Source organism: Plecotus auritus (assembly GCF_963455305.1).
Source record: "Plecotus auritus genome assembly, chromosome: 2".
In the NCBI taxonomy this organism is placed as follows: domain Eukaryota; kingdom Metazoa; phylum Chordata; class Mammalia; order Chiroptera; family Vespertilionidae; genus Plecotus; species Plecotus auritus.
In genome coordinates, this window is record NC_137771.1 from 81,565,460 (window position 1) to 81,593,012 (window position 27,553).

The following is a 27,553-nucleotide window of genomic DNA, read 5'->3' on the forward strand; positions in this document are numbered from 1 at the left end:
CTAGAGGCCCGGTGCACGAAATTCGTGCACGGGGCAGGGGGTGTCCCTCAGCCCAGCCTGCACCCTCTCCAATCAGGGACCCCTCGAGGGATGTCCGACTGCCCGTTTAGGCCGGTGGGATCGGGCAGTCAGACATCCCTCTCACAATCCAGGACTGCTGGCTCCCAATTGCTTGCCTGCCTGCCTTCCTGATTGCCCCTAACCACTTCTGCCTGCCAGCCTAATCACCCCCTAACCACTCCCCTGCCAGCCTGATTGATGTCTAACTGCTACCCTGCCAGCCTCTTTGCCCCCAACTTCCCTCCTCTGCCAGCCTGGTCACCCCTAACTGCCCTCCCCTGCAGGCTTGATCACCCCCAACTGCCTTCCCTTGCAGGCCTGGTCCCTCCCAACTGCCCTCCCCTGCTGGCCTGATCCCCCACAACTGCCCTCCTTTGCAGGCCTGGTCCATCCCAACTGCCCTCCCCTGCTGGCCATCTTGTGGTGGCCATCTTGTGTCCACATGGGGGCAGGATCTTTGATCACATGGGGGCAGCCATCTTGTGTGTTGGAGTGATGGTCAATCTGCATATTACTCTTTTATTTATTTATTTTTAAATATATTTTATTGATTTTTTATAGAGAGGAAGAGAGAGGGATAGAGAGTTAGAAACATCGATGAGAGAGAAACATTGATCAGCTGCCTTCTGCACACCTCCTACTGGGGATGTGTCCGCAACCAAGGTACATGCCCTTGACCAGAATCAAACCTGGGACCTTTCAGTCCGCAGGCCGACGCTCTATCCACTGAGCCAAACCGGTTAGGGCATATTACTCTTTTATTAGATAGGAGGATTGAGGCCTGGTGCATGGGTGGGGACCAGCTGGTTTGCCCTGAAGGGTGTCCTGGGTCAGGGTGGGGGTTCCCTTGGGGTGTGGGGCAGCCTGGGCGAGGGCTCTGTGGTGGTTTGCAGGCTGGCCACACCCTCCAGCGACCCAAGCGGAGGCCCTGGTATCTGGGATTTATTTATCGTCTACAATTGAAACTTTGTAGCCTTGAGCAGAGCCAAGCCTTCTGCTCGCTCTGTGGCAGCAGCCATTTCTGTTAGAATTTATTTATCTTCTATAATGGAAACTTTGTAGCCTTAAGCAGAGGCCTGGGCTGGCCAGGGTGTGCGGAAAGCTTGGCTTCTTCCATCGCCGGGGAAACCCAAGCCTCCCTCCTGCCCTCTCTGTGGCCGCAGCCATCTTGGTTGGGTTAATTTGCATACTCGCTCCTGATTGGCTGGTGGGTGTGGCTTGTGGGTGTAGTGGAGTGATGGTTAATTTGCATATTACTCTTTTATTAGATAGGATAGTCTTTTCGTAGACTCTTCACTGGTCAGAACTTGCTCTGTAAGTTGGGTAATGTACTTGGTCTTAGATAGGACTTGATTAATGTGGCTTGACATTTTGGGCCAAAATGATTCTTCATTGTAGAGGACTGTCCTATGTATTATAGAACATTTGCCCACTAGGTGCCAGTAGCACACTTCCCCAATGTCCAGTTGTGAAAACAAAAAATGTCTCCAGACATTGCCAAGTGTCTCCTGGGGGGTTAAATCACCTCCAGTTGATTCTGTTGGGAGTAAAGATGTTGTGAATTCTGGTCTTATATGTGTGTATCTTGTATAAATTTGCCTTTAGGTATTTAAAATTCATGCTTGTTTTAATGTCAAATTTTATAAAGACTTCAATAAAGCTAAGATTGAAATGCTGCATAATTAAAAGAATATTACAAAGCCAACAGGTGTTTCATAAATATCTATATATATAAAAAGCTAAGTTGACTCACTCATGTGCGATACATATAAAGCTCTCGCTGGCACCAGTCATACGTGTGTGTTTCGATCTGTCATTGTCGATGGTAAATTTGCTTGACACTTCTATTATAGAGAAAGGGGTGAATAGCGATATTAAAATATGTCTTTAATTAATTTCCTTTCAATGTGCACAAATCCGTGCACCGGGACACTAGTCTTAATATATTTTTGGTGTAAAGCAAGATGAGTAATCTGAGCATTAAGGTTTTTTATGATTGGTTTTAGGAAAATCTGGAAGGAAAACATTTGTTTATATGTGAATATGCAATAATGCCAATTTTACAGTAATAGTGTTATTCCTCATTCAACAAATTTTTAGTTATCTGCTGTTTGTATTCACTCTGCTTCCCCTACAACTCTTTTAAAGGCAGAGTTAAAGCATGAAAAGTTGTCATAGGCTATAAACCTCTTATTTTTTTGTAGAGGCATTATGATTATGAACATGGGCTTTGGAAACTATCTGGGTTCAAATCCCAACTGTATCACTGTATGACTTTGGGCAAGTTACTTACACTCTATAACATCCAATTCCCTTCTGTAAAATGGGGATAATAATAGTAGCAGCCTCAAAGGGTTGTAGTAAATGATTTTATGTAAAGCTCTTAGAGCAGTGCTTGGCACAAGTACTGTCTAAGTATTAACTGCTGCTATTAGTAGTAGTAGTAAGCTGACCTTTAGGATTTCTAAATCCAGTCTTCCTATCATTACTAAAGTGCAGGAAGATTGTATTTAGCAAGGTTATTAATTTCCTCATTTGCTTTCCCGATTATTTCATTGTTTTAAGTAGAATTAGTTGAAGTCTGTGAATATAGGTTACCCCTGATTTATAACTATATTGGTTACTGGATAATGATCACAAGTGAAACTAGAAACCCAGGTCAACTGATGAAAATACCTAGAGGAAAAAGGCAAACTGAAGAATGCTTTTATAGACATTAAATGTATAAAGTTACACAATATAAAAGCTGTATCATAATGCTCTATTTTCTGCTTCAGTTTTTCTGCTTGGGCTGATACAAGCAGACTTTATGAAATACAAGGCCAACAAAATCTGGATTGAGATATGATAGGGATAACTCTCCTTCCAATAAGCATAGATATTGTTTATTGCTCTAAAGACTTTCAAATTTAGTGCTTTCCTTTACTGCTGATTCCATTTCTATGAAAAGTTCTCATTGCCTTTGCAAGGTAAGTGCTAGGAGGAAGAACAACATTTCTGTGATAAATGGTTTTCTTTATTCCACTTTTTAATGACTTGCTTAAGTGGCAACCTTGTTAGGGACTTCATAAATGGAGGTATTTTTGGTCAGTACCATGAAAGGAAGGACCTCTTTTCTAAGAGGCCATAAGGAAGAGTTTCAGTTGATTGGAAAAATGGTAGATTGCCTGTAGATGGAATTTTTTGCAGTTTTTTTTCATAGAAAATTACTAAGTTAATATTACTTATTCTATTTATTTCCTGGAGTGAATTTTTCATAAATAAAGGCTTCTTCTTACTAAGATCAGTTGCATGTTCTATTTTAGATTCTTGGAGTAAATTATGAAGGTTAATTTGTTGGGTTTGGCCCTAGCCAGTTTGGCTCAGTGGATAGAGCGTCAGCCTGCGGACTAAAGGGGCCCAGGTTCGATTCTGGTCAAGGGCATGTACCTTGGTTACAGGCATGTACCTTGGTTACAGGCACATACCCAGTAGGGAGTGTGCAGGAGGCAGCTGATCAATGTTTCTCTCATCGATGTTTCTGACTATCCCTCTCCCTTCCTCTCTGTAAAAAAATCAATAAAACATATTAAAAAAAATTTGTTGGGTTTGTTTAATCCTTATACGAGGATACGTTTTTCTCTTATTTTTTTTAAAGATTTTTCATTGATTTCTAGAGAGGGAGGGAGAGAAGGAGAAAGAGAAACATCGATGTGGCAGCAGAACATCAATTGGCTGTCTCCTGCATGCTCCTTACTGGGGATCAAACCCACAATCCGGGTATGTGCCCTGACTGGAAATTGAACCAGCAACCTTTTGGTGCATGGTATGATGCTCAACTGAGCCACACTGGCCAGGGCTTTTCTTGGTGTTTTATTTTTAAGTCTTCTATAAGAAAACTAGAGGCCCAGTGCATGAAATTCGTGCACAGGGTGTGTGTGTCCCTCAGCCTAGCCTGCACCCTCTCCAATCTGGGACCCCTCGAGGGATATCCGACTGCCCGTTTAGGCCCGATCCCTGCTCGCCTGCCTGCCTTCCTGATTGCCCCTAACCGCTTCTGCCTGCCAGCCTGATCACCCCCTAAACACTCCCCTGCCAGCCTGATTGATGCCTAACTGCTCCCCTGCCAGCCTGTTTGCCCCTAACTGCCCTCCCCTGCAGGCCTGGTCCCCCCCCAACTGTCCTCCCCTGCAGGCCTGGTCCCCCCAACTGCCCTTCCCTGCAGTCCCGGTCGTCCCCAACTTTTCTAACTGCCCTCCCCTGCAGGCTTGATCGCCCCCAACTGCCCTCCCTTGCAGACCTGGTCCCTCCCAACTGCCCTCCCCTGCTGGCCCGATCACCCCTAACTGCCCTCCCCTGCTGGCCTGATACCTCCCAACTGCCCTCCCCTGCTGGCCATATTGTGGTGGCCATCTTGTGTCCACATGGGGCAGCCATCTTGTGTGTCGGAGTGATGGTCAATCTGCATATTACTCTTTTATTAGATAGGATATGTCACATTAGCATGTTAGCCAGTAATTGGTAAGACATTGTGTTCGAGGATATCTATACCTGTACCTCTGTTTCTATGATATGCAGTGAGTGGTTCAGAACAGTTTTTAACATGTTAAGCGCCCAGCCTATTTTGTCTTCCAGATAGAAAGTATAGTGTCAGTCACCGGTGACTGACAGGGAGCTTAATGTGTTAATTCTCTATTTCTTTGGAATTAACTCAAGAAGGTGCTCTTTCTCAGAATGACTTGGATAATAATCCTATCTAATAAAGAGGGATATGCTAATTGACCATCATGCCCTCATAAGATGTGGCACCCACAGCCAATAAAGATGAAATATGCTAATTGACTGCCATGCCCTCACAAGATGGTGGTGCCCACAACCACAAAATGGCGGTGCCCAGCCCCCTCAGCCCCACCTTATCCATCAAGAGTCCCCCAGTCCCCTCAGCCCTGCCTCACCCAGTCCCCACAGCATCCAGCCGGAGTCCCCCAGTCCCCTCAGCCCCGCCTCATCCAGCCGGAGTCCCCTCAGCCTCGCAGGGGAAAGCAGTTCGGGGCGATCAGGCCGGAAAGGTAGAGCAGTTTGAGGCAATTGGGCTGGCAGGGTGGGGTCAGTTTGGGACGTTCATGCCGGCAGGGGAGCAGTTAGGCGTCAATCAGGCCGCCAGGGTAGTGGTTAGGGAGCTATCAGGCTGGCATCCAGAGTGGTTAGGGGAAATCAGTCAGGCAGGCAGGCAAGTGGTTAGGAGCCAGCGGTCCTGGATTGTGAGAGGGATGTCTGACTGCCAGTTTAGGCACTGCTTCTCTGTTTTAGGTAGGAAAGACAGTCAGACATTCCTCAAGGGGTCCCAGATTGGAGAGGATGCAGGCTGGGCTGAGTGACCCCTCCCTCCCCCCATTTACAAATTTTGTGCACTGGGCCTCTAGTCTATATACATATATAATATACACACATATACGTGTGTGTGTATACATACACATACATATACATATATATACATATATATATGGCTAATATGCTAAGTGTCTGTCCTGCCAGTCGCTATGACACGCACTTACCACCAGGGTGCAGATGCTCAATGCAGAGAAACGGCATCGCGGACCTGGCGCCCACAAAGCAACTCCCAGCTTCCCCCAAGTGGTACATAGGCGCTGCCACCACCCTGGAGTGACACCCCACCAAATCTCAGCCAATACTGCCGACACCCCATGGCACAAAATGTGGCCCACAGCCCAGTCCAGAAACCGTGGCTATGGGTGTTGGGTAATGACATCACGTAGCAACACCCAGCTTCCTCTCCCTTTCGACTAGCCTCCTTGGAGTTTCTTCAGCCCAGGAACAAGATTTGCTTTAAAGCCAGGTGGAAACATTTTACACTTTAACCAAGTGTCTGTGAAGCGTTTTCCGTGCCTTATCTCATTTGATCCTCACAGAATTCCTGGAGTAGGTAGATAGGAGACTCAGTAGAATCTTCTTTTCATTAGACAGAAAACAGAGATTTAGCAAGCTTAGAAACTTGACCCGACTGAAACGGAGTAAGAAATGGTGGACCTTGAAAATGACTTGAGATTTTGTCATTGCGCAGAATATAGTCAAACACTGCTGCAATTAAATATTTTACCTTTTCTTCTCCCTGTGTGATCTACAATAATAATCTGCTTCATGTTGATATTTGCTGCGTGGCTGACAATTACCTAAAAGAGAAGTTGGGATGCTTTACTGGGCTGGAAAAAGTTTAGCTACTAGTAAATCAGAAAGCAAGTCTAATTAAGCAAGTTTATTCTATATATGTAAAAGGCTAAGTTGACTTGCACATGTGCAATACATATAAAGCTCTCGCTGGTGCCTATTGCACACGTGAGTTTTGATCTGTCGTCAATTGTGAATTTGGTTGACACAGAGAAAGGACAAAAAGCGATATTAAAATATTTCTTCTAATTAATTTCCTTTCATTGTGCACAAATTCATGCACTGGGCCTCTAGCTGTTTTATAAAAGCTGTTTTAAACTTCTTTATCATCTCAGCTCTGGGCCATTTGCAGAAGAGCAATTTGGAACCAGGAAGAAACTGATAGATGACGTTTCTTTTAAAATGAGAGAATAGAAAAATGACAGGTTTATTTATTTATTTTTTTTTTTCTGTAAACTTACTCTGAAAATGAACTGGTTCCCATATCAGATTAGCATCTTTAGGGAAATTCTGCTAAAATGAACCAGTGAGATTAAATCATATTCAGGCAGGCCTTTCACAGATATTAGGTGTCAGGCACAGAGAAATCACTGGAGAGTACAGAGAAAAGGGAGAAGCAGTGCTTCCCAGGTTAGAGAAAATGAGTATTATAAATTTTTTAGACCCTTAAAGCATACTTCTTTTTTTTTTTTTTTCATTTTATCTATTACTTCTGTAGTTGTTTTTTTTTCCCCTAGTGTTTTTCTAACACTCTTATCTCTAGAAATAATATAAAACTGGATTTTTACTTTATGAGTATTGAGAATGCATTGGAATATTCTAATATGAGTGAGGAATATCTTCAGCTATAAATACTTTAAAAACCTCACTAATATGTCCAAAACAGAAGTTTCTTTTTCTTTCATGGCAGGAAGTCCACAGATAAGCAGTTCTTGGCCAGTATACCATCTCAAGATAAAGGTATCAAGAATTGGGGTACCATTTTTCTTCCTGAGCCATCATCTTTATATGTGGCATTTAACCTTCCTATATAATAAAAGGCCAGAGGCATCACAACCGGAATGACCAGAGACCAGACCACCACAGCCCCTTGCAGGGCTGGCCCCATTCCCAAGCAAGCAGTTAGGGGCAATCAGGCAGGCAGGCAGAGTGGTTAGGGGTGATCAGGTAGGCAGACCAGTGGTTAGGGGTGATCAGGTAGGCAGGCCAGCAGTTAGGGGAGATCAGGTAGGCAGATGGCCCCTTACCGGGCTGGCCCCAGCCCCAAGCAGGTGGTTAGGGGCAATCAGGCAGGCAGACCAGCGGTTAGGGGTGATCAGGTAGGCAGGCAGAGTGGTTAGGGGCCATCAGGCAGGCAGGCCAGCAGTTAGGGGCGATCAGGTAGGCGGCTGGCCCCACCCCCCAGCAAAGAAAGAGGGTGGCCCAGGCCAGCCAAGCCATATCACTCCAGTCTGTCACCTGCAGAGGGAGGCCACCAGTGGCAGGGGGTGGGGGGGATGCGGTGCAGTGCTGCACAGATGGCAGGCAGTGGCAGCGGCAGGGGGGAGGGGGGAAGGGGGGCAGCTGCCTGAAGCCGGGGGAAGGAAAGCCCCAATAGGCCCTTATCTCAGGCCAGGCCTAGGAACCCTACCCGAGGGGTCCTGGATTGTGAGAGGGTGCAGGCTGGGCTAAGGAACCCTCCCCCCCCCCCCCCCCTCGAGTGCATGAATTTTCGTGCACCAGGCCTCTAGTATGATTATAAAATGGTTGTTTTACCTTTAGGCACTGTTTCTCTGTTGTAGGTAGGAAAGAACAAAGAGCTTTCTTCTAGTGATTTTGGCTCCCCACTGCCCCTGAAGGGATTCCTTTTACTAGAGATCTCCATGTATATCAAATTGTCCAGAACTTTTATATGTGGCCACCTCTAGCAAAAAGGAAAGCTATGAGATTCAAGTGTTACTTTCCTGCTTCTATAGGAGGAAGGCAAATAAAAAAGGATGTTGAGTGAGCTCTTCTACAATGTTTGCCAAATAAGAGAAATTTTGCATTATAATTTCTGGTGAACATATATTTAGACCAGTGGTCAGCAAACTCATTAGTCAACAGAGCCAAAAATCAACAGTACAACGATTGAAATTTCTTTTGAGAGCCAAATTTTTTAAACTTCTTCTAACACCACTTCTTCAAAATAGACTTGCCTGGGCCGTGGCATTTTGTGGAAGAGCCACACTCAAGGGGCCAAAGAGCCGCATGTGGCTCGCGAGCCACAGTTTGCCAACCGCGGATTTAGACCATTTGAAAAAATACTGGGAAGTTGGTAAGAGGGTGAATGTCAAAGTTTTGTTAGTCCTTAATTATGTTCTTAAAAAAACAAGAATTGCCCGGCCAGTGGCTTAGGTGGTTGAGCATCGTCCTGTGCCCCAAATGTTGCTGGTTTGATTCCCAGTCGGGGCACATACCTGGGTTACAGATTCAATCCCCAGTTGGTTCACGAATGGAAGGCAACCCAATTGACATTTCTCTCTTTCTCCCTTCCTCTCTCTAAGCTTGTCCTCAGGTGAGGATTAAAAAAACAAAACAGAGAATTCCCGCATCTCATAATTTGATCAGAGGGATTACAAAACCTTATAAACTATTAAACCTTTTGTTGGAAGGCAAAGTTGAATAAGCACCATAATAAAGTCTATTTAGACTTAAACTTGTTTTTATAATCTTTTGTGAAATATAACGAGACTTGCACATTCTTTACACTTGGCACTCTTGAGCTTTCTCAGCCAAGTTGTTATAAGAATAGTGTATTTTAAGCTAATTTTAATTTTGTTCATCTGTTCACCCAGTACAACCTTTCTGCTGTGAGGACAGGATTCTGGCTCTGTGACAGGCGTCTTTTTTGGAGACCCTTCTTCAAAGAGCCCTGCTGCCTATAAAAGATAGGTAAGCCTTCTCTCCCAAGATTTTTTTTTGTTTTGCCTTCTTTCAAAAAGTGCTCTTGTCGTTCCTCTGATTTTATACCTTCAAGGTTATCAGAGACATGGAAAACCCCTTCAATTTTTAAAAAAATTATATTATTAATCTTTTAAAAATGTAAATTATAGTACATTGTACTATCTAAAATTAATGGCAGCTGTCAATTCTTATCTGTTTTCCTTGAGCACTTCAATAATACCTACAATACTGGATGGTCCTGATTGAATCACTCACAGCATATTCAAAAATAGCAAGCCAGGATCTTAAAAATAAATCCATGACAATTTGGAAACTAACCTTTCCTTCTTTTTGTTTTAAACTTACCTAATTCCCATACATTTTGTTAAAAGACCCAAGTTTGGGGAATATGCTAAGTGCTGTTCGCATTACAGAAAATACTTTCTAGCCAAAATATAGTTTGAGTAATATCTAATATAGAATTTCAAAAAAGAATCTGTTGATGAGGGTAACCTTTGGGGAGAAATGGAAGAAGTACCAGTTGAAATTCACCTTGGGAATAGAAAGTTCGACATGTGAACAAAGATGGGAAGCAGGAAAGTACAGGGTACCTTTGACAAACACTTGCTTATGCTTAGATGCTGTGTCCAGAAGTAAAGCAATGAGGTGAAGCTAGAGTAATGTAGGTTGAAGGCAGACCAAGAACCCATGAGGTTGGGCGTTGTGTGAATAATAAAACCTTTGGGGATAGATTCATCATTCTCATCCATTCAAAACAATTGTCGTCTTCTACCTGAGCTCTTTGCTATGTGGGGAAAAAGAGGGACATGGCCTCTGCTTTCCAGGAACTGGCAGTCTACTCGTGGAGAAGTACCACTTGTTCAATAAGCATTTGTTGGTACATTCAAGGAGGAGAAACTATTGAGTCATGTACTTTCACGTCTTGCATCTCATTTAGCCTTGACTCCATGAGAGAGAAGTGTTTATCCTTCTTTTTGTACTTTGAAGTACAAAATATATACTGATTTTTTAAAATGCCTTCTCTGTATTACTCTTTCCAGAGCTGCTAATTCATGTACTTTTGTCTTCAGAATTGTCTATGTAGAACTAGTGATTTAGATTCAAATTCGACTTTAAGCAATGGCTTTGGAAAATTAATATGAGTATAAATCTACTTTTGCTTATAAGAACTTAAAAGTAAAAGCTATTGACATAAACTTTATAACGAGAAATTATCCTATTGATTGCTTCATCTGGTTGCTGCTTTTTGCTTATATATCTCCAGTAATTCATAAGCTAGACCAGGAGTTAGTAAACAGTGGTCTGAACAACAGATTTGTCTTGTGGCCTATTTTTGTACAGCCTGCAAGCTGAGAACAGTTTTTCCACTTTTAAAATATTTGTAAAAAACAAATGAAGAATGTGCAATAATGACCATATATAGCAAGGAAAGCCTAAAATAGTTATTATTTGCTAATTTATAGAAAAGGCTTGGTGACAGATCTAGACCATAAATTTATATCTCGTGGTTTATAGCCAGGAGAGTCAGCTGTGGGGCTTTTTAAAATATATAGGTGATGATGATTTGATTTAATAGTCTTTTTTTTGTTCCCTCTTAAATGTACACTCAATATAGGTAAGTTGTGCCAGAAGGCAATGCTATTAAAAATCAAGTTTGCTAATTGCTTTTAATAGAAAAACATGTTTATCTTAGCAAGCAGAGTAAACTAATGAAACATAACCTCGGGGTTGGAATATATCTTTAAAGGTTATCTAGTCTCCACAGATGTTTTCCCACCTCAATTTTCAAAATAATTACATAGTAACTACTAAGTGCCAGTCTTAAGCAATACTCTGGAGATCAAGAAACAAGACAGGGTCTCTATCCTTACATAGTTCAATTTAGTTGGTAGGAGGGTGGAGGTCATGGACTGAAGAGAAAAGTACAGTAGAATATAACTTAGCTAAAAAGAGCTGTGGACAAGGTAATGTGGAAGCTCAGAAGACAGGGAGTATTTAAATCTTTCTAGGGGCATGGGAGCAAAGATCCAAATAGGGAAACGTCACAGGTGGTTAACAGTTTGATATGAACCTTGAAAGATAAGCAGGAGAGGTCGACATAGTAAAAGAAAGGTGTTTGGAGAACACTACTTATACAGAATTGTATTACACCTATTTTAGCTTTAAAAAAAATTTTTAGAAGAAAGGATCTAGGAGCCCATACAGGGTTTGCGGGTAAACTCAAAGACAGCCCTAATGCAGAGTTTGGTTGTTTTTTGCTGCCACTCTGTATTATCTGCCAACAATTTTTATTCTTTGTCATCATTAGTAATTTTGTGTGTAATGGGAAAAGAGTTAAGTTTAACAATATGATAAATAGGTTATGGTATCACTGGCTTATTCCTATAATTTAGTAGTTTCAACTCTGGCTTAAAGAAATATATAAGTAGGTTAGTCATTTCTATATGCAACTAATATGGTAGGAGGCACACTGGACTTAATCAAAGGTCTTGGTTTTTAATAGCTCTACGACATTAACTCACATATACTGTATACGTGCCCTTGACCAGGAATCGAACCCAAACCCTCTGATGCATGGATTGGCACTCTAACCACTGAGCAACACAGGCATGGCACCTTTTAATTATATTTTTAACCACATCCTGGGTTCAGAGTAAACCTGATCCTATAAATGATACAGAAGTGAACATGACAAGAAATATTTAAATGGCTACTTTATGCCAAACACTTGTAGTTGCTAGGGACACATAGGACTAAATAGATAATTGGGTGTCTGTTATGAAGGAGATAGTCAGATCTATACTTAAACTTGTAGTGAGGAAACTATGTAAATAACTACTGCTTATTTTCTGTGCTGCCTTATGTGTATTTATGTATTTGATCCTCACAAAATTTCTACACAGTGGCCATAGGTCATCAAATCTACAAATGCCTATAAGGCATCATTGTAATGTAAATTATAAAATGTACCCCAATATCAGAGAAACAAAAATGTGAAAAAGAGTGTTACATTTAGCCTTGTCTGGTATTACCTTTATTTTACAGATGAGGAAACAGGCACAGGGAAGGGTTATTTGCCTGAGAATACAGAATTAGTCAATGGTGAGTCAGGACTTGAACCAGGAAGTTTGGCTCTAAAACTTGTGTTCTTATTCACTGCTTCACAATCCTTCCATAAAGAAGGTATAAATGAATTATAGGCCAAGTACTGTGGGACTATGGATTAATCAAATGGGTGGTATTATGAAAGATTTAGAGGAAGTGATTGATTGTTAAGTTGGACTTAGAACCATGAGTGAAATTTTTCTAAGTAGAGGAGGAGAAATGAAAGTAGTGGTGATTTGGAAGTTCATGCAAATTTTAAGTGGGCATGGTTTAACTTTCCTTCTCAGGTCTCCCAGGGCCTCTTTCCATTACTTCCAAAATTTCAGATTACCTGTATTTGCCTTACCTGCCAAAAATTCTCTATACCTCCTATACCTAATAACTTATCTTCAGAGCGGCTGGTGTGGTTTTTTTAATACCTATAAGACCAAAGCACAAGATGTGCGTTAATGAGTTATTTGATTGCCTCTCAGCTTGAAATGAAACCTTTAGGTATGCATATCTACATAGTTTAGTTATTTTACTCTCTAGCTTTTGCTCTTTCCCATGCCAATTTTTATCAGTCTAAAAAGTGATACTTTACTGAATTCGTACCTTTAATTTGTCACAGAATAATTTGTAACTGTTTTTTGAAGACAAATGAAATTCAATATAAATAACAATTTGTATGGTGGGTCCAGTCTTATCAGAACGTAATGAAATAAACATGATGTATCCTGGCTAGTTAATAAAAGTGTCATTGACTCTATCTATCTAACTGCTTTTTATTCTATGTATCTATTATATATATCTGCCTTGCCTTTAAAGAAAGCATGCACTTCAAGTTTTTGTAGGAAATTACATTTGCATAATGAAAGAATTTTACAAAAGGAAGCACTTACAGTAGTAATAATACTAATATTTATTAAGTGTTTTTATATGCAGGACACCATTAAAGTACTTTCATGTATTAATGCATTTACTGTCCATGAAACCGTAATTACTATTATTTCCCTTGTTTTGTAAATGAGGAAACCAGGGCCCAGAGATGTGCTGGGGCTAGAATTTGAAACCAGGAAGCTTGCCTCCAGATCCCACACACTACCTATTATTTTGTACCTCTATAGTATTTCTGCAATCTTTTTGTTAATAGGTAATAGACTAATTATCTATTTAAAAAACTGTAGAACAAATATTTCTTCTAGGTGATGATATTAAATATAGAACGAAGCATAATTTTAATTGTTTGTATCACAGTAATTTTATAAAGATGGTTTGATTATCCTTTATCACTGCAAATTTTAAACTATTATTACTCCCAACTTGCAGGTTTTAAAATAATGCCATATTGTGTGTGCCTTTAAAAATTTTAATGACAGCCTTAAATTATCTAATTTGAATGAGGATAAAATAATAATGTTTATAACATTGTTACCCCTTGCTCACCCTCTCCAACCCTTTCTGTAATAACTTAGTTTCTTGTAAAATATTTGAATGTGTTACAGGTCCAGATTTTATTACCCTCTGACTAAAGAGGGGTATTTAATAGTGATGATTTTATTCTGTGTATTAAGTGCATCAACAGAACTTAGGAATTTTTAGTATTCCTTTTCAGGCCCTATTGTGGTTCTTATGAATTATGTGGATGCTTAATAAACTTAAAACTTAATTTAAGTTAATTACAGAAATCTGTGGTGAACCATTAATGACGTTCTAGCAACCCCCAATACCTAAAACACCTCTGAGAATTAGGAAATAAGTAAAAATGACTCTAAATAGCAAAAATTATTAGAAAAACTCATATACTTTACTTTTAGAAGTATGTCAGCCCCTTGACACCTCTTAAGTGCATTTTTTTAGTGGTTCCCAGCTGACAGTATTACTGAGATAATTCAAGGTGATATTAGGCTTGCTTAAGTAAATATGTACAGTGATGGCAGTGGAGCAAGAGAAAAGATAAACACTAAAATCCAATGAATTGCACTTAGAAATCGCCTCTGAGCCCACTTAATTTTTGGAACAGGTTGGTCAGTACACTTGAATTTTTCTTAAGAATAAATTCAACCCAATGTCTCTGTCCTTAAAGGAACAGATTGAATTATGATGATGATCAGAAATTGAGTGTAAAACATTTGCAGAAACGTGATTTGCAATATTTTTGGTATATAAAGATCAGATTTTAAGTTATCTTGGGATATTTGCTTATATAGAATACTTTTACCTTTGGAAATGTTAATTAATCCATGTTTTCTAATTTCATAGACCCTGGTTGAGACAAAGTAAATATAAATCAATATTGTCATTTTAATCTATCCACATATATATCCTTTGCTTTTGTCTTGTCGACTATGAGTTAGTATTCAAGAAAACAGCTTCTGAAGTCAGACTTACTTGAATCTCACTTTATTAGTCATGTGGCTGTGGACAAAAAATAACCTCTCTGAGCTTTAGTTTCCTCATATCCTCCTTATCTAATAACAGGGTAATATGCAAATTGACCGTCACGCCAACACAACAAGATAGCTGCCCCCGTGTGGACACAAGATGGCCATCACAAGATGGACAGCAGGGGAGGGCAGTTGTGGGCGATCAGGCCAGCAGGGAGGGCAGTTGGGAGGGACCAGGCCTGCAAGGGAGGGCAGTTGGAAGGCACCAGGCCTACAGGGGAGGACAGTTGGGGGGGACCATGCCTGCAGGGGAGGGCCGTTGGGGATGACCAGGCCGGCAGGGGAGGGCAGTTAGGAACAATCAGGCTGGCAGGGGAGCAGTTAGGCTGACAGGGGAATGGTTAGGGGGTGATCAGGCTGGCAGGCAGAAGCATTTAGGGGCAATCAGGCAGGCAGGCAATTGGTTGGGAGCCAGCAGTCCTGCATTGTGAGAGGGATGTCTGTCTGCCCGTGTAGGCCCAATCCCACTGGGCAGTCGGGCATCCCTTGAGGGGTCCCAGATTGGAGACGGTGCAGGCTGGGCTGAGGGACATCCTCCTCCCCCTCCCCCCCCCATGCACGAATTTCGTGCACTGGGCCTCTGGTGCAATAATAAAAGTATAATATGCTAATTAGACCCGATGTTCCTTCTGGATGACCTTCCGGACGAAGCCGGGGTGGCAGGGGCCAAGGCAGAGGCAGCCGTCACGGCTGTGGGGGCTGAGCCCCTTGCACAAATTTCATGCATCGGGCTTCTAGTATATTCATAAATAGTTATTTAGCAACTACTGTGCACCATGCACTATTTTAGGAGTGAGGGGATACATAGATGAACACAATGGTCAAAAAAATCCCTGTCCTTATGGAATTTACATATGAATTAGGAGAGACTGACAGTAAATAACAGCATATTAATAGTACCTGTATTTGAGTCTTTCAGGATCATGTGAGGAAATTAATGCACATAAAGTTTTCTATCTAATAGTGTGGAATAAATGTGGGCATCTTTTATTTTTAGTGTTTGATTCTTGACTTCTCATGACTAGTCTTATGTTGGCATAAAATTAAATTTATTGGGCATATTAGTCATCTCAAACATTAATAATTAGCAATACTTTATTATTGGTGATACTGAATACATTCATTTTCTCTAATATTGTTGATGGGTAAAGAGAAGTAGAGATAACATTTAATCTCATCAATGTCTGTACTTTGCTTTCCTTTACAACAGCCACCAAAAAAGACATCTAAAAAAGAAAAACCTAAACAGAAAGCCACTTCTAAAAGTAAAAAATCGGTAAAGAATGCTAATGTGAAAAAGGCAGATAGCAGCACCACCAAGAAGAATCAAAACAGTTCCAAAAAAGGTATGTTAGAAATTATACATTTTCAGCAACTTTAAAGATATAACATACATGCTATAACATACTTTGTGTTTAGAAAATAGTTAAACTGGGAAGAACATTGAGGAAAAAGTAGTATACCAGTTTTTTATCGTTTATAATTTTTCAAAATTGACATTTGTATGTTTTAGAGGTAATTTATAGAGTAGTCATTTAAAATTTTTTAAATCTAGGATCCCTTTGAGAATCTGATGACTGCTTATAGAATTTTTCCCAGTATATGTTGAATGGTAATTTACTATGTAAGAAAAAATTTCATTCACATGTAATATCTTACTTTTAGAAAGTGAATCTGAGGATAGTTCAGATGATGAACCTTTAATTAAAAAACTGAAGAAACCTCCTACAGATGAAGAGTTAAAGGAAACAGTAAAGAAATTATTGGCCAGTGCTAACTTGGAGGAAGTTACAATGAAACAGATTTGCAAAAAGGTAATTGGACAGGTGCTTGGATAAGTTTGCTTTTATTTGAAAAATTCTTTCACGCATTGTTCAGTTTGAAGCCAGATTCTTATATGCATTCATTCATTGAACACATACTATTGAACTACTACATGCCAGGCACTGTGTTTACAGGTCTGGGATAACCACGTTAAATATAGTAAGTCAAAGCCTCTGCTCTTTGGAGTTGTTTCATAAATAACAGAAGATGTATACAGTGAATAAAGTGCTACATTCCAAACTGCATTAGGAAACTATCTTTTCCTGATCTAGAAACTTTTTATTGATGCATCTTTAGATTATATTAGTTTTACAAAGCGAAAATCTCATGGCCCACCTGATTTTTAGTCAGTGTTACTATGATAAAGAGTTGTTATAGATTAGGTACTTAGCTCAGACTTCTGTGACGTTCTGATACTTCTCAGGAAATAAAATGACTAAGTCTTGAATATGATTCCGTATTCTACCTCAATATTGGGAAATTTTAGAATTTGGTGTCTTACAGTAAAGTGAAATTGAAATTTGAAATGTATCAGTTGTGAAATATTCTATACCTTCTAAAGACATTTATCATTTTTTAATTTATTCGTTCGGTACTCACTGAGTCTTTACTACATATCAGGCCCTGGACCAGATGTTAGAGGTAGAGCTGGAGAAGATATTACTTCACTTTAGGGAGATATAACTTCAGTTTCAAGTCCAGTGGGAATTGAAAGACATTCGTTTGGGTAATTAGAGTACAACTAGAGGCCCAATGCACGAAATTCGTGCAAGGGGCTCGGCCCTCGGCCCTTGCAGCCCCGGCTTCATCCGGAAGGTCTTCATCCGGAAGGTCATTTGGCTATCCGGTCTAATTAGCATATTACGCCTCTATTATTATAGATGTTTGAGGGCTGTGTTGGAAGAGTGAAAAAGGTGTTATAGCACTATCCAACTTGGGATTGAGAGGAAGGGGGTTGTGGAAATCTGGAAAAGCACCTTGGAAGAGATCTTAGAGGTTTAGCTGTCCCATACAATTGAGGAACATTGACACATTCACAAAATGTGACAGATAATGACTGTGAAGAATAGTGATTAGTTTAATTTGGCTGAAGTCTAGAGTTGGAAGTAAGTCACAGGTTAGAGAATACTAGTTTTTCAGTTCCTAAGTATGCCATGTTACAGAGTTTGGTTTTCTTCCTGAAACGAATGGGGAATTGGGAGATTGGGTAGGTTATTGAGAGCTATTTGGGAGGGTCGTAACTCAATCAGATTTTTATTTTTTAATAGTCATCCCAGACACATCAAGGACAGACAGGTGAAAATAACATGAGAGACAAGAAACCCAGTTCATGTCATAGTCAAAGTTACAGGGTTGGCATAATCCAAGTCAGATATCAAGAGAGCCTGGTTAAAAGTGGTATAAGAATTGGGTGCATTAATCACAATAAAGAACAGAATAAAAGGTATACTTTTTGAGAAAAGATGAGTTTTGTTTTAGACATGTTGAGATGGGGGTGCTTGGAACATCAAAGTGAGAGAAATTCTTAACATTGTAGTTCTCAAATTAGGAGAGAAACCTAGACTAGGATATTGCTGCAAGTTAAAACCAGAAATATAGATCTGCTGCCCACGGAAGAAGACAAAGGGTGAGAAAAGCAAAGGACAGAGTCCTGGAGAGGTAATTTCTACAGAATATAAGAAACTATGGAGTTAGTGGTAGAGGGAAGGCCAGTGGGTAGTGCTATGAAAGCCACAAGGAAACATTTTCAAGGGCGAGGAGTAGTGCCAGTTAAGAAAAGGAGTCAGCTTACATGGGGCCGTGGCTATGGAAAAGCAGTTACTTCACAGAAAAAAAGTAACATGGCCTTTAAACAAATGAAAACATGCAAAGCCTTCCCTAAACTGATGAGGAAGACAGAAATTAAAAGGGAATATTTTTGTTTATTTGCTTGACAAAATATTTATGAAGAATAAAAGTTTTCATGGTTGGCAGGGATATAGGGAAACATTTTCTCATGCTTTAAGATGTAAAAGCTTTGGAGAACTATTAGGTAATATCTTAAAATTTAAATTGCAAATACCCTTTAACCTAGCAATTCCATTTCTAGGTCTCTATCCTAAAGACATAGTCACATCTGTACAAAATGATTACAATAATGTTCAGCATGTCTAATACTGAAAAGTCAGAAACCACGTAAATGGCCTTCCATAGGGAAATTATTAAGTTGGTAACCACATCCATATTTTGGAATACTTTGTAGCAGTTGAAAAGAACATGGAAAAACTTTTCAGGTATTGTCAAAATTTTAAAACATGGAATATTATCCCATTTATCTAAACGCAGAAGTACTATATTGCCATTGATACATTTGTGTATAAACTCATTTTTCAAGGAAGATCTTGAAGAATATACACAGCAAACTGATAACTGGTTTCCTCTGAGGAGAGGGGGGATGAAGACAGAGTAGAGGGAAACTAGTTCTGTCCCTTTGAATGTTTGTTTTTTTAGTACATTCATGTAATTTTAAACAGGGATTATTAATATGGAGGTCAAGTGAGAAGGACTTGAGGGTTTTTTGGACTGGACAATTAGGAGATAATTGTTCACATAAGAGCAATTTAAATGGGTGGTAAATGAATAATGAGGAAAGTGAATGAATTAAAGCTTCTGTTTGAAGCAGCTTGCCTAAGGAGGGAAATGGATGAGGGAAGTGGATGCAAGTTAGTAAAATATTAAGGAAGTCAGGGATAGAAAGTGCAAGCATGTGTTAGGCTGCTGGGAATGAAGCAGCTAAAGGCCCCGGAGAGGAGGGTGGCTGTCTGCAGAGGGACAGAAAATGGGGAGTTGAACCTAGATACACATAAACTGGAGGGTAAGAGATATGTCAGAAAGTTGTAAAATTTGTAATAATAGCTTCTTGGTTGAGAACAGGAATGTGGGACACTTGTGTAAGTGGATAAAATTGCCATTGACAGGAGGAATGAAAGGACCTGCTTAGAAATACTTGGGATTGCTGGGGAGGCTCTGACATGGAATACCATGGACTTAAAACAGGATCAGTCTTTTCAAAGTGATTACATGTTCCCACAGCAAGCTTTCCTCTGGGCCTAACCATAGAAAAGTTGGTAGACCAATTCAGATTTGGAGGTTTGTAGAGAATGAACAAAAGACAAACAGGAGTGTAAATGATTTCAGGGATTGGCAAACTAGCTTGTGGGCCAATTCTATCTTACTGTTTTTGTATTGTAACCCAGCCAAGCCCATTCTTTTAAGTATTATTGCCTATGGCAGCTTTCACGCTACAATGACATAGTTGATGTGACAGAAAATGCATTGCTGGAAAAGCTGAAAAGATTTATTAATCTGGTCCTTTAAAGAAAAGTGTGCTGACCTTGAACTACACCACAGGAGTGAAGGTGGCAGGGTGCATATGGAGTCAGGACTAGAAGTCATTGTGAAGTCAAGCAGCAGGTATCAAGTTGATGAAAGAGGGAAATTTAGAGTAAGATTTTAGGAATAGAGGACTCCTGAGACCAGCTGGGTCCGAGTGATTCAACGTTAAGGAGGGATTGCACAATGAGTAAAGGGTAAAGTACACTAGAGTTCAAGTTGAATTATAAGTAATTGGATGATATAACAGAAGAAAATGAGAATAAAGAACATCTGGCCTGCCAATATAAAGAATTCAGTTCACTTAAGATCTACATAGATGTTTTCCTCACACGTTTATTGTTAATTCAACTGATATTCCCAGTTTAAAACAGAATCCTTGCATGCTACTTTATTTTCTGCTCTATATAGAGTATTATTAAAACTCATTTGCAGTGGAATTCTCTAGTGAACCAGAGTACTATTAGAACATACATGCAGCTATTTATATATACATTTCTTTTTTATCCAAAGATAGAGCATTATTGGATTTTTAACATAGTTTTTTCTTTTCACTATAGGTATATGAAAATTACCCTGCTTATGATTTAACTGAAAGAAAAGGTTTCATAAAAACAACTGTTAAAGAGGTAAATATATCCACTGTTTCTAACTTTGATCATTTTAGACATAAGAGACAAAGAAATGTATATCAGAATTGCATATTTTTCAAACTATCTGACTAACACATTTGATCCTCAAATTTCCTCAAAATAGATGGGGGAAGATAGTTCTTTTTATTCCCATTTTAGAGCTTAAAAAATAAAGCCTGCACATTAGTGACAACACCTGACCTTGGATGAGGAAAATGCAGGTTCTGTCTACTGGGCATCTCAGAGCACTCACACAACTACTTGAGCACATGTTTCTGTCCACCAGTCAAAGGCAGGAGAAAATAAACAATAGCTATAGTTTCTGTGGATCCCAGCTGATTTCCCAAGGTCACAATAGTAAAATAAAGTTTAAAAGTGAAATAAAGTTTTATGCCTTATGTATACCTAATACCGTACGTTTGGTATGGGTAAATAATGTTTCTCTTTTCATTACAGCTAATTTCTTGAGATAGAGGACAGAGACAGATGACTTGTTCCATGGATTTAAAGATTTCGTTTATACCATTATACCAGCAACGAGAATGTATTTCCTTTTCTAAATGCTTGCAAGCATTGTGTTGGTAGAATTTACTGCTGACTTTATCTTGGGTGTTAACGTAAATTTGCATTTGCCGTTTTTTAAATTGCATTTCTATGCAGTTTTTAGTTTAAAATTTTGCATGGCAGTAATTGTTCCTTGCTTTTATAGTTGCATTTTGTACATTTTGGATTTCTTTATATAAGGTCATAGATTCTTGAACTGTTAGAGTTTTTAGTGCAGTTAATATTAGCTTGTTTAAGACATATTTTTAATTGAGTAGGACAGAAACTATTATAACTGGCATTTATACATGCAGAAACCAATGCAGTATTTAGAATATGACATATTTTGAATACAACACATGTCAGTGTAAAAACTCAATGGCAGTGTGTTCATCATATTAAGAATGTACAAACTTTAGCTGTCCAGATGAGTAAATTGGAACTTTTCTCCTGCATGTATAGATATGTCAATTTGTCAGCATGACAAAAGTGACAGATGTTATTTTTGTATTTTCAAAAACAAATTGGTTGTATATAGTTTTTTTATTTCTTTTGTGAGATCAATTTTTAAACCCATATAGATAGGTATCTTTACAGTCATAAACTGAAATGTCAGTGTTCAGCCAGATGGTATCACAGAGCAGTGGAAGTCAGAATTCAGTAAAGCAAACACTGAAGGACACAAACAGATAGTTCTCTACTTTGCTTTGAAAGTGTCATCAATTTTTAGTTTTAGTTTCAATTCTGCAACCATTGTCTGTAGACACACTTTCTATTAAGTATAGACCAAAATCAACACATCAGAATTTCAAAAATTTAGGGAAAATTGGGATTAAGTACAAGAACATTGGCTTGTAATAAATGACTGATTTTTTATTAACTGCTTTTGCCCATATAAAATGCTGGTATTTACAGGAAACCTGGACCTTTATAATTATGACAAAAAGTACAAGGTGTAATGCTAGAAGAAGATATTGTGTAGGTAGTAGTATCTCTGACAAAATATTTCTCAAAAATGGTAAGATTTATTTTTAACATTAAAGAAATTTAATGTGTCTGTGGAATTAGAGCTATTGGGTTTTAAATTTTGGCTAATCAGGATTCTAGGTCAGTGGTCAGCAACTGCGGCTCGAGAGCCACTGTTTGCCACTCTTTTGACAAATGAGTTTGCCGACCACTGTTCTAGGTGATTCAACATATGGGCCACCCCTGAATGAAACTAATTTGTCTTTTAAATTGACTGTCTTAATCAGTTTAATAATTTCTGAATTTTAAAACATGCTGCTTATGAGAGAATAGGCCTTTTGATAAACCAGTTGAGTATTTAAAATTCAAAATATCTTTGCATCATAGAACAGAAATATGTAAACATCTGTTAGTTGTTAACAGGTATTTTCACAGTTTGATTTGTTTCTTGATAAAGTTAAGACGTTAGAAAAAGGTACACTTAATAAACGAATGAAATAAACTAAGACCTACGAATTGGCCTTTGATTTCAAATATAATTTGTTCCTATAAACTTTGTCAATAAAAGTAATGAACATGCTTTTGTCTCTCACATTTGATGTCTTAACTTAGAGGTTTTTATAGCATTTACCCTCTATATGAGAATTTCAGAACATGGGTTTTTAAATGGATTTAGTCCTGGAGACAAGTAATGAGGATTTTTAAAAATATATACATTTACCATACTTAATATTAAGTAAGTTTTTCCTTTGTTTGTAGCACAAGTTTAAGCACCCAGGGACTAAAGTAATAATATACTGTGAGCCATTTCAAACGTAAAATATTTTGCATTGATCACTTAAATTATAGCCTGTGTAATTTAGAGTGTTGTGCAGTGATTAACTAAGTACACTACAAAGAAATTGCCTGGGAAAACCAGAAGTGATTTACAAAAGTAAGTTGATCAAGGTTAACAATTGTTTACTTTATGACCATTTAATTGAAAGGGGATATAGAGTAATGCCTATGACCTAAAAGGTCTAAAAGAGGGTTTGGAGATGAAGGGATTGAGTTGGTGGGTGTAAATTTCGTGGTGAAAATGTAACTATTTAATAAGTGTGTTTTCATTACTACAGTGCACAGTGTATTTGAAAAACAAGTCTAGTTTTTATTAAGTAATTTTACACAACAAGCTGTTCACAATCTGCAGTTAAAACACAGTATATTCACAGCTACTCAATTACAAAATCTTCCGAACAATGAAAAACATATTCAAAGTAACTCAAGAATTTAAAGGAAAGTACCTTAAAGAACAATGTCAGATGTAGACACTTGAGACAATGAGGATTTTTTTTATATACATTTACCGTACTTTATTAAGTAGGTTTTCCTTTGTAGCACAAGTTTAAGTGCCCAGAGACTAAAGTAATAATTTACTGTGAACCATTTCAAACGTAAAATATTTTGCATTTATCACTTAACACATGCTATTCTTTAAATGTTTAACACGTTAAAGCGGAATACTCCCCAAATAGTACCAAGTCTTATCAGATAAATATAACATTTCCCTGTGTTAACACAGAAACTAATATCCTTTATTTTTCTTTGATTTGTATCATACTTTGATGGGAGTGGAAGTGTGTCTGAGTTCACCAAAGACACCATACATTCTTTGCACATGATACTTTGTATTTATAAGCTGACTCTAAATTTAAAAAATACCTAATATTTTGAAAAGTGGCTTTAAAATTATTTTGCATCCCCTTTGTTTTTGAGTCCTTTTTTAAAGCAGACCGATATAATTGAAAAATCTGTTCAGAGACTTTAAAACCAAAGAATTTGTTATCCATGTTTTTACCTGTAAACAGATTTCTTGGCAAGTTAAGCATCCTGAAGACCCTGAAATCAATGTCCACTTTTAATGACATTTTTTTGGTCATGAGTGAAAAAAGGAGAAAGGAAGTATTTGCCATGTTCTCAGACTCTTACGATATGGCTTATAAAATATGTAATATTTACCAGGATATCACATTTTCCTGCAGTTTTCCAGTGGACCTGCCTATGGAATACTGAAAACATAATTCTGTAAAAAAGACAGTGCGAAGAGGCTTTTATTATTCTGACAAGATGTTTTTGCTAGTAGTTGCCAAAATTAAGGCTATTTAAAGTGTGCCATCTGCCCAAACTTGGCTCAAAGAAAAATAGCCCTATAGTTTATGTCTAGTATGAAGACCACAATATCTTTACCCCATTTTCAATGGTACAAACCTGGTACTGCTTAAGAATTGAAAATTTTGCTCTTTTGCCAATGAGTGCACAAATCTAAAATGTTTTATCACAATAGATACCTGAAGTTAAATTTATTTTGAAAACCCATGGGAAGTATAATATAAAGTAGTCTAGAATCTTCATTAACTTTTGACTGAAGAGTTTGTGCTGTATCCAAAAAGGAAAGATTTCTACCTAAATTTTAAGTAAGAGCTCAATATTGGAGCTATACAAAAATCTTAAGGCTCATTGGCAAAGGTAGTGATAAGTTGTCATAGAAGAAAAATACATGGCTCTATCTGGTTTTTTAATAATTTCTCATGTGTGAGAATTGATCAGCTAAACAAAAGGTCAAATTTAAGGGACTCTCCAACCATGGAAGAATCATATTCAAGTTCTTAATTTAAGCTTATACCCTACCTTTTTCTGAAATCCAGAAGATTTAGCACTAGACTTGTGGAAAATGCAATAAAATGTAAGTGCTTATAAATTGGTTCTTAGGGCTAATGCTTTCAGAGTGGTGACATGGGTTTACATTATCAAACCACCTTAGAAACATTTCAGTTTTGTTATCCAGAGAGGGTTTTGTTTGATTTTATGAAAGTGAGGTTAACGTGTTTCAAACTTTCCCACTTGAGGTACGGAAGAAAGCTGGGTCTAGACAAAATCCATTTAAAATGCTGCAATCTTGCTTGCTTCTCGAACACCGCTCAAATATGCCCCTGTAACCGTTTGTGGAAAATGTCTGTTTGTGGCCTGTAAAAAATAATTGCATAATTTGAGGTCATGTATAAGGAATTCAGGTGATAATCAAAGACGATACAAACTTATGCCTTCTGATCCTCCTAAAATAAAGACTAGTGCCACTCCTGTGTGCTGATGCTAACGGTACTCACCCATATAGCACTTGACCTTTTCTGGTGATCTTCCATGCTTTACCAAATGCATTCATTCTACAATGTATTCAGCACTCCTGTGAAGTACTGTTTGGCATTCAATAAGGTACTTACATATGCCAAGTACTGGAATAAGTACAGTGAATAAGATATAGTGCTTCTCATCAGACAAGTAGTCTAGCTCTTAAGTCAGCAATAAATGAAACAAGCACAGAAATTGAACCACATTTAATCCACAGTTGATGTTTTGCTAGATGGGTGGAACAAAAGGATGGAGTTGAGGTACTCAAAGGACAGACCAGTAAAACAGGAAGGGAAAAGTCAAAAGGTTGAGGGGCTGTCAATGGGATAACCTCACTTTCAAGGAGTTTGTAGTGGGAACAATAAGCAAACCTAGAACAGGAAAGTAGGCCTGGGATATGGCTATTTTCCCATAGAGTGAAATGGAGTTGAACAAATCTTGGAAAATGAATAAGAAACAGACGAAGTTCCATGTGAACTAGGTTAGGTTCCATGTCACCTAAATTGACGGCTGGGGAGAAAGGATTGTGACATGGAACCTAGAAGTGACAAAAACTCCAATAAATGGAAGGATCAGGTCAGCAGGAATACAATTACTAGTAGGAGGAGAGAAAGACTGGTAGAAACCACAAAGAAATGGGTTTTATAAGAAAGAAAGTAGCAAAGGAAAGCAAAAAGGTTCTACATCCTGCTCATTATCTAGGACAGTGGTTGGCAAACTCATTAGTCAACAGAGCCAAGTATCAACAGTACAACGATTAAAATTGCTTTTGAGAGCCAAATTTTTTAAACTTAAACTTCTTCTAATGCCACTTCTTCAAAATAGACTCGTCTGGGCCGTGGTATTTTGTGGAAGAGCCACACTCAAGGGGCCAAAGAGCCGCATGTGGCTCGCGAGCCGCAGTTTGCCGACCACTGATCTAGGACACATCAGCATAATACGGCCATCAACTAGAAGCAGCTGACTGTTGCCAGGTATGCAGCCGTTACACCCTGTTCCTACAAAGTTGGCTCTTCACAGGCCAAGGACTAATCAAAGATCACTGGTTTCTTCTAAATGATGGTCTTTTGTGATCATTTAAAAATTATTAGAATAAGTAAAAACACCCACTCTATTGTAGATAAAGCTAGAGACTGTGATAATTCCAAACTATAACAAAGAATGAAAGCAGATAAAAGTGCTGAGAATTCACTGCTAAGTTTGGTGGGTAGGATAGGATGAAGTGATAACAAAAGCAAGCCAATTCACCCCAGAGAATCCTTAAAAAGTCTCAGCCACTGAGAGCACCAGGAACCATGCAGGCAGAGGTTGGGCATAGGTGAAAACAGAATTAAAGGCTATGAAGAGCATTCTGGTCCCTCCCCAGGTTTCCCACTGCCATCTGCTATACTCCCACAACCTTCAGGATGTCTGAGGAAGAGGGCAGAGGTAAGGTGCCAAACAAAAGGGGGATTAAGTGAAGTCTTCATAACTAAGGCTTCAGACTCCAAGAAGTAAAACAAGAAAGATCGCTCACATTAGGATAGTTATTTAAAAAAACACAAAGCGGTGTTGAGGATGTGCAGAAACTTGAACTCCTGTGCCCTGTTGGTGCAAGTAGAAAACAGTTGCTGTGGAAAACTATAGTGGATCTAAACCTTAAAAATAGAATTAGTATATGATCCAGCAATTAATGCCTCTTCTGGGTAAATATCCAAAAGAACTGAAAGGTTCTTGAAGAGATATCTGTACACCCATGTTCACAGCAGCATTGTTCATAAGAGAATTTTTAAAAAATGTAAAAGAAACTCAAGTGTCCATGACAGATTAATGGGAAAATAAAATGTGATATATACATATAATGGAGTATTACTGAGTCTTAAAAAGGAAGGGCATTCCGACACATGCTACAACACAGATGAACCTTAAGGACATTATACTAAGTGAAATAAGCCAGTCACAAAAGGACAAATACTGTATGATTCTACTTACATGATGATGTTCCTTGAACAAATCCATAAAGAAAAAGTGGTAGCTGCCAGGGGCTGAGGCGAGGGGAGTTGTTTAATGGGGACAGGGTTTCAGTTTTGTAGGATGAAAAAGTTCTGGATATGGATGGTGGTAAGGGTTGTACAACAGTGTGAATGTATTTAACGTCATTTAACCGTACACTTAAATAGTTAAGACGGTAAATGTTGTTATGTGTAGTTTATCACAATTTTAAAAATAAATATATAAAAAGAAGAGAGGGGTCTAGAAAATTAAAACCTCCAGCCCTGGAAAGTGGGGAGGAGGAGATGTTCCGGGGAGGACAGCTCTGCAGGAGTCCTAGAGATGAACCAGTAGAGGGACAAGGATGCCAGGAACTGGGGGTTTAAACAAAACAAACAA

General features: G+C 38.8%; 2 protein-coding genes across 4 annotated transcripts in view; one reads left to right on the forward strand and one right to left on the reverse strand.

The window, feature by feature from the left end:
- Positions 1-22,598, forward strand: part of DEK (DEK proto-oncogene) — a 41,263-nt gene extending 18,665 nt beyond the window's left edge. The window contains exons 8-11 of the mRNA XM_080658091.1: positions 15,892-16,027; positions 16,347-16,495; positions 20,438-20,506; positions 20,966-22,598. Coding sequence (XP_080514217.1) covers positions 15,892-16,027; positions 16,347-16,495; positions 20,438-20,506; positions 20,966-20,977 — 366 coding nt within the window. The 3' untranslated portion in view covers positions 20,978-22,598. The remainder of the gene's footprint in view (positions 1-15,891; positions 16,028-16,346; positions 16,496-20,437; positions 20,507-20,965) is intronic.
- A 545-nt stretch (positions 22,599-23,143) lies between these two features.
- KDM1B (lysine demethylase 1B) overlaps positions 23,144-27,553 on the reverse strand; it is a 53,626-nt gene continuing 49,216 nt past the window's right edge. For 2 of the 3 annotated variants that reach the window (XM_080658092.1, XM_080658093.1), the window contains one exon: positions 23,148-25,021. In XM_080658092.1, coding sequence (XP_080514218.1) covers positions 24,938-25,021 — 84 coding nt within the window. In that variant the 3' untranslated portion in view covers positions 23,148-24,937. Of the gene's footprint in view, positions 25,022-27,553 lie in introns of all 3 variants that reach the window. The other variant, XM_080658094.1, reaches the window with a different exon arrangement.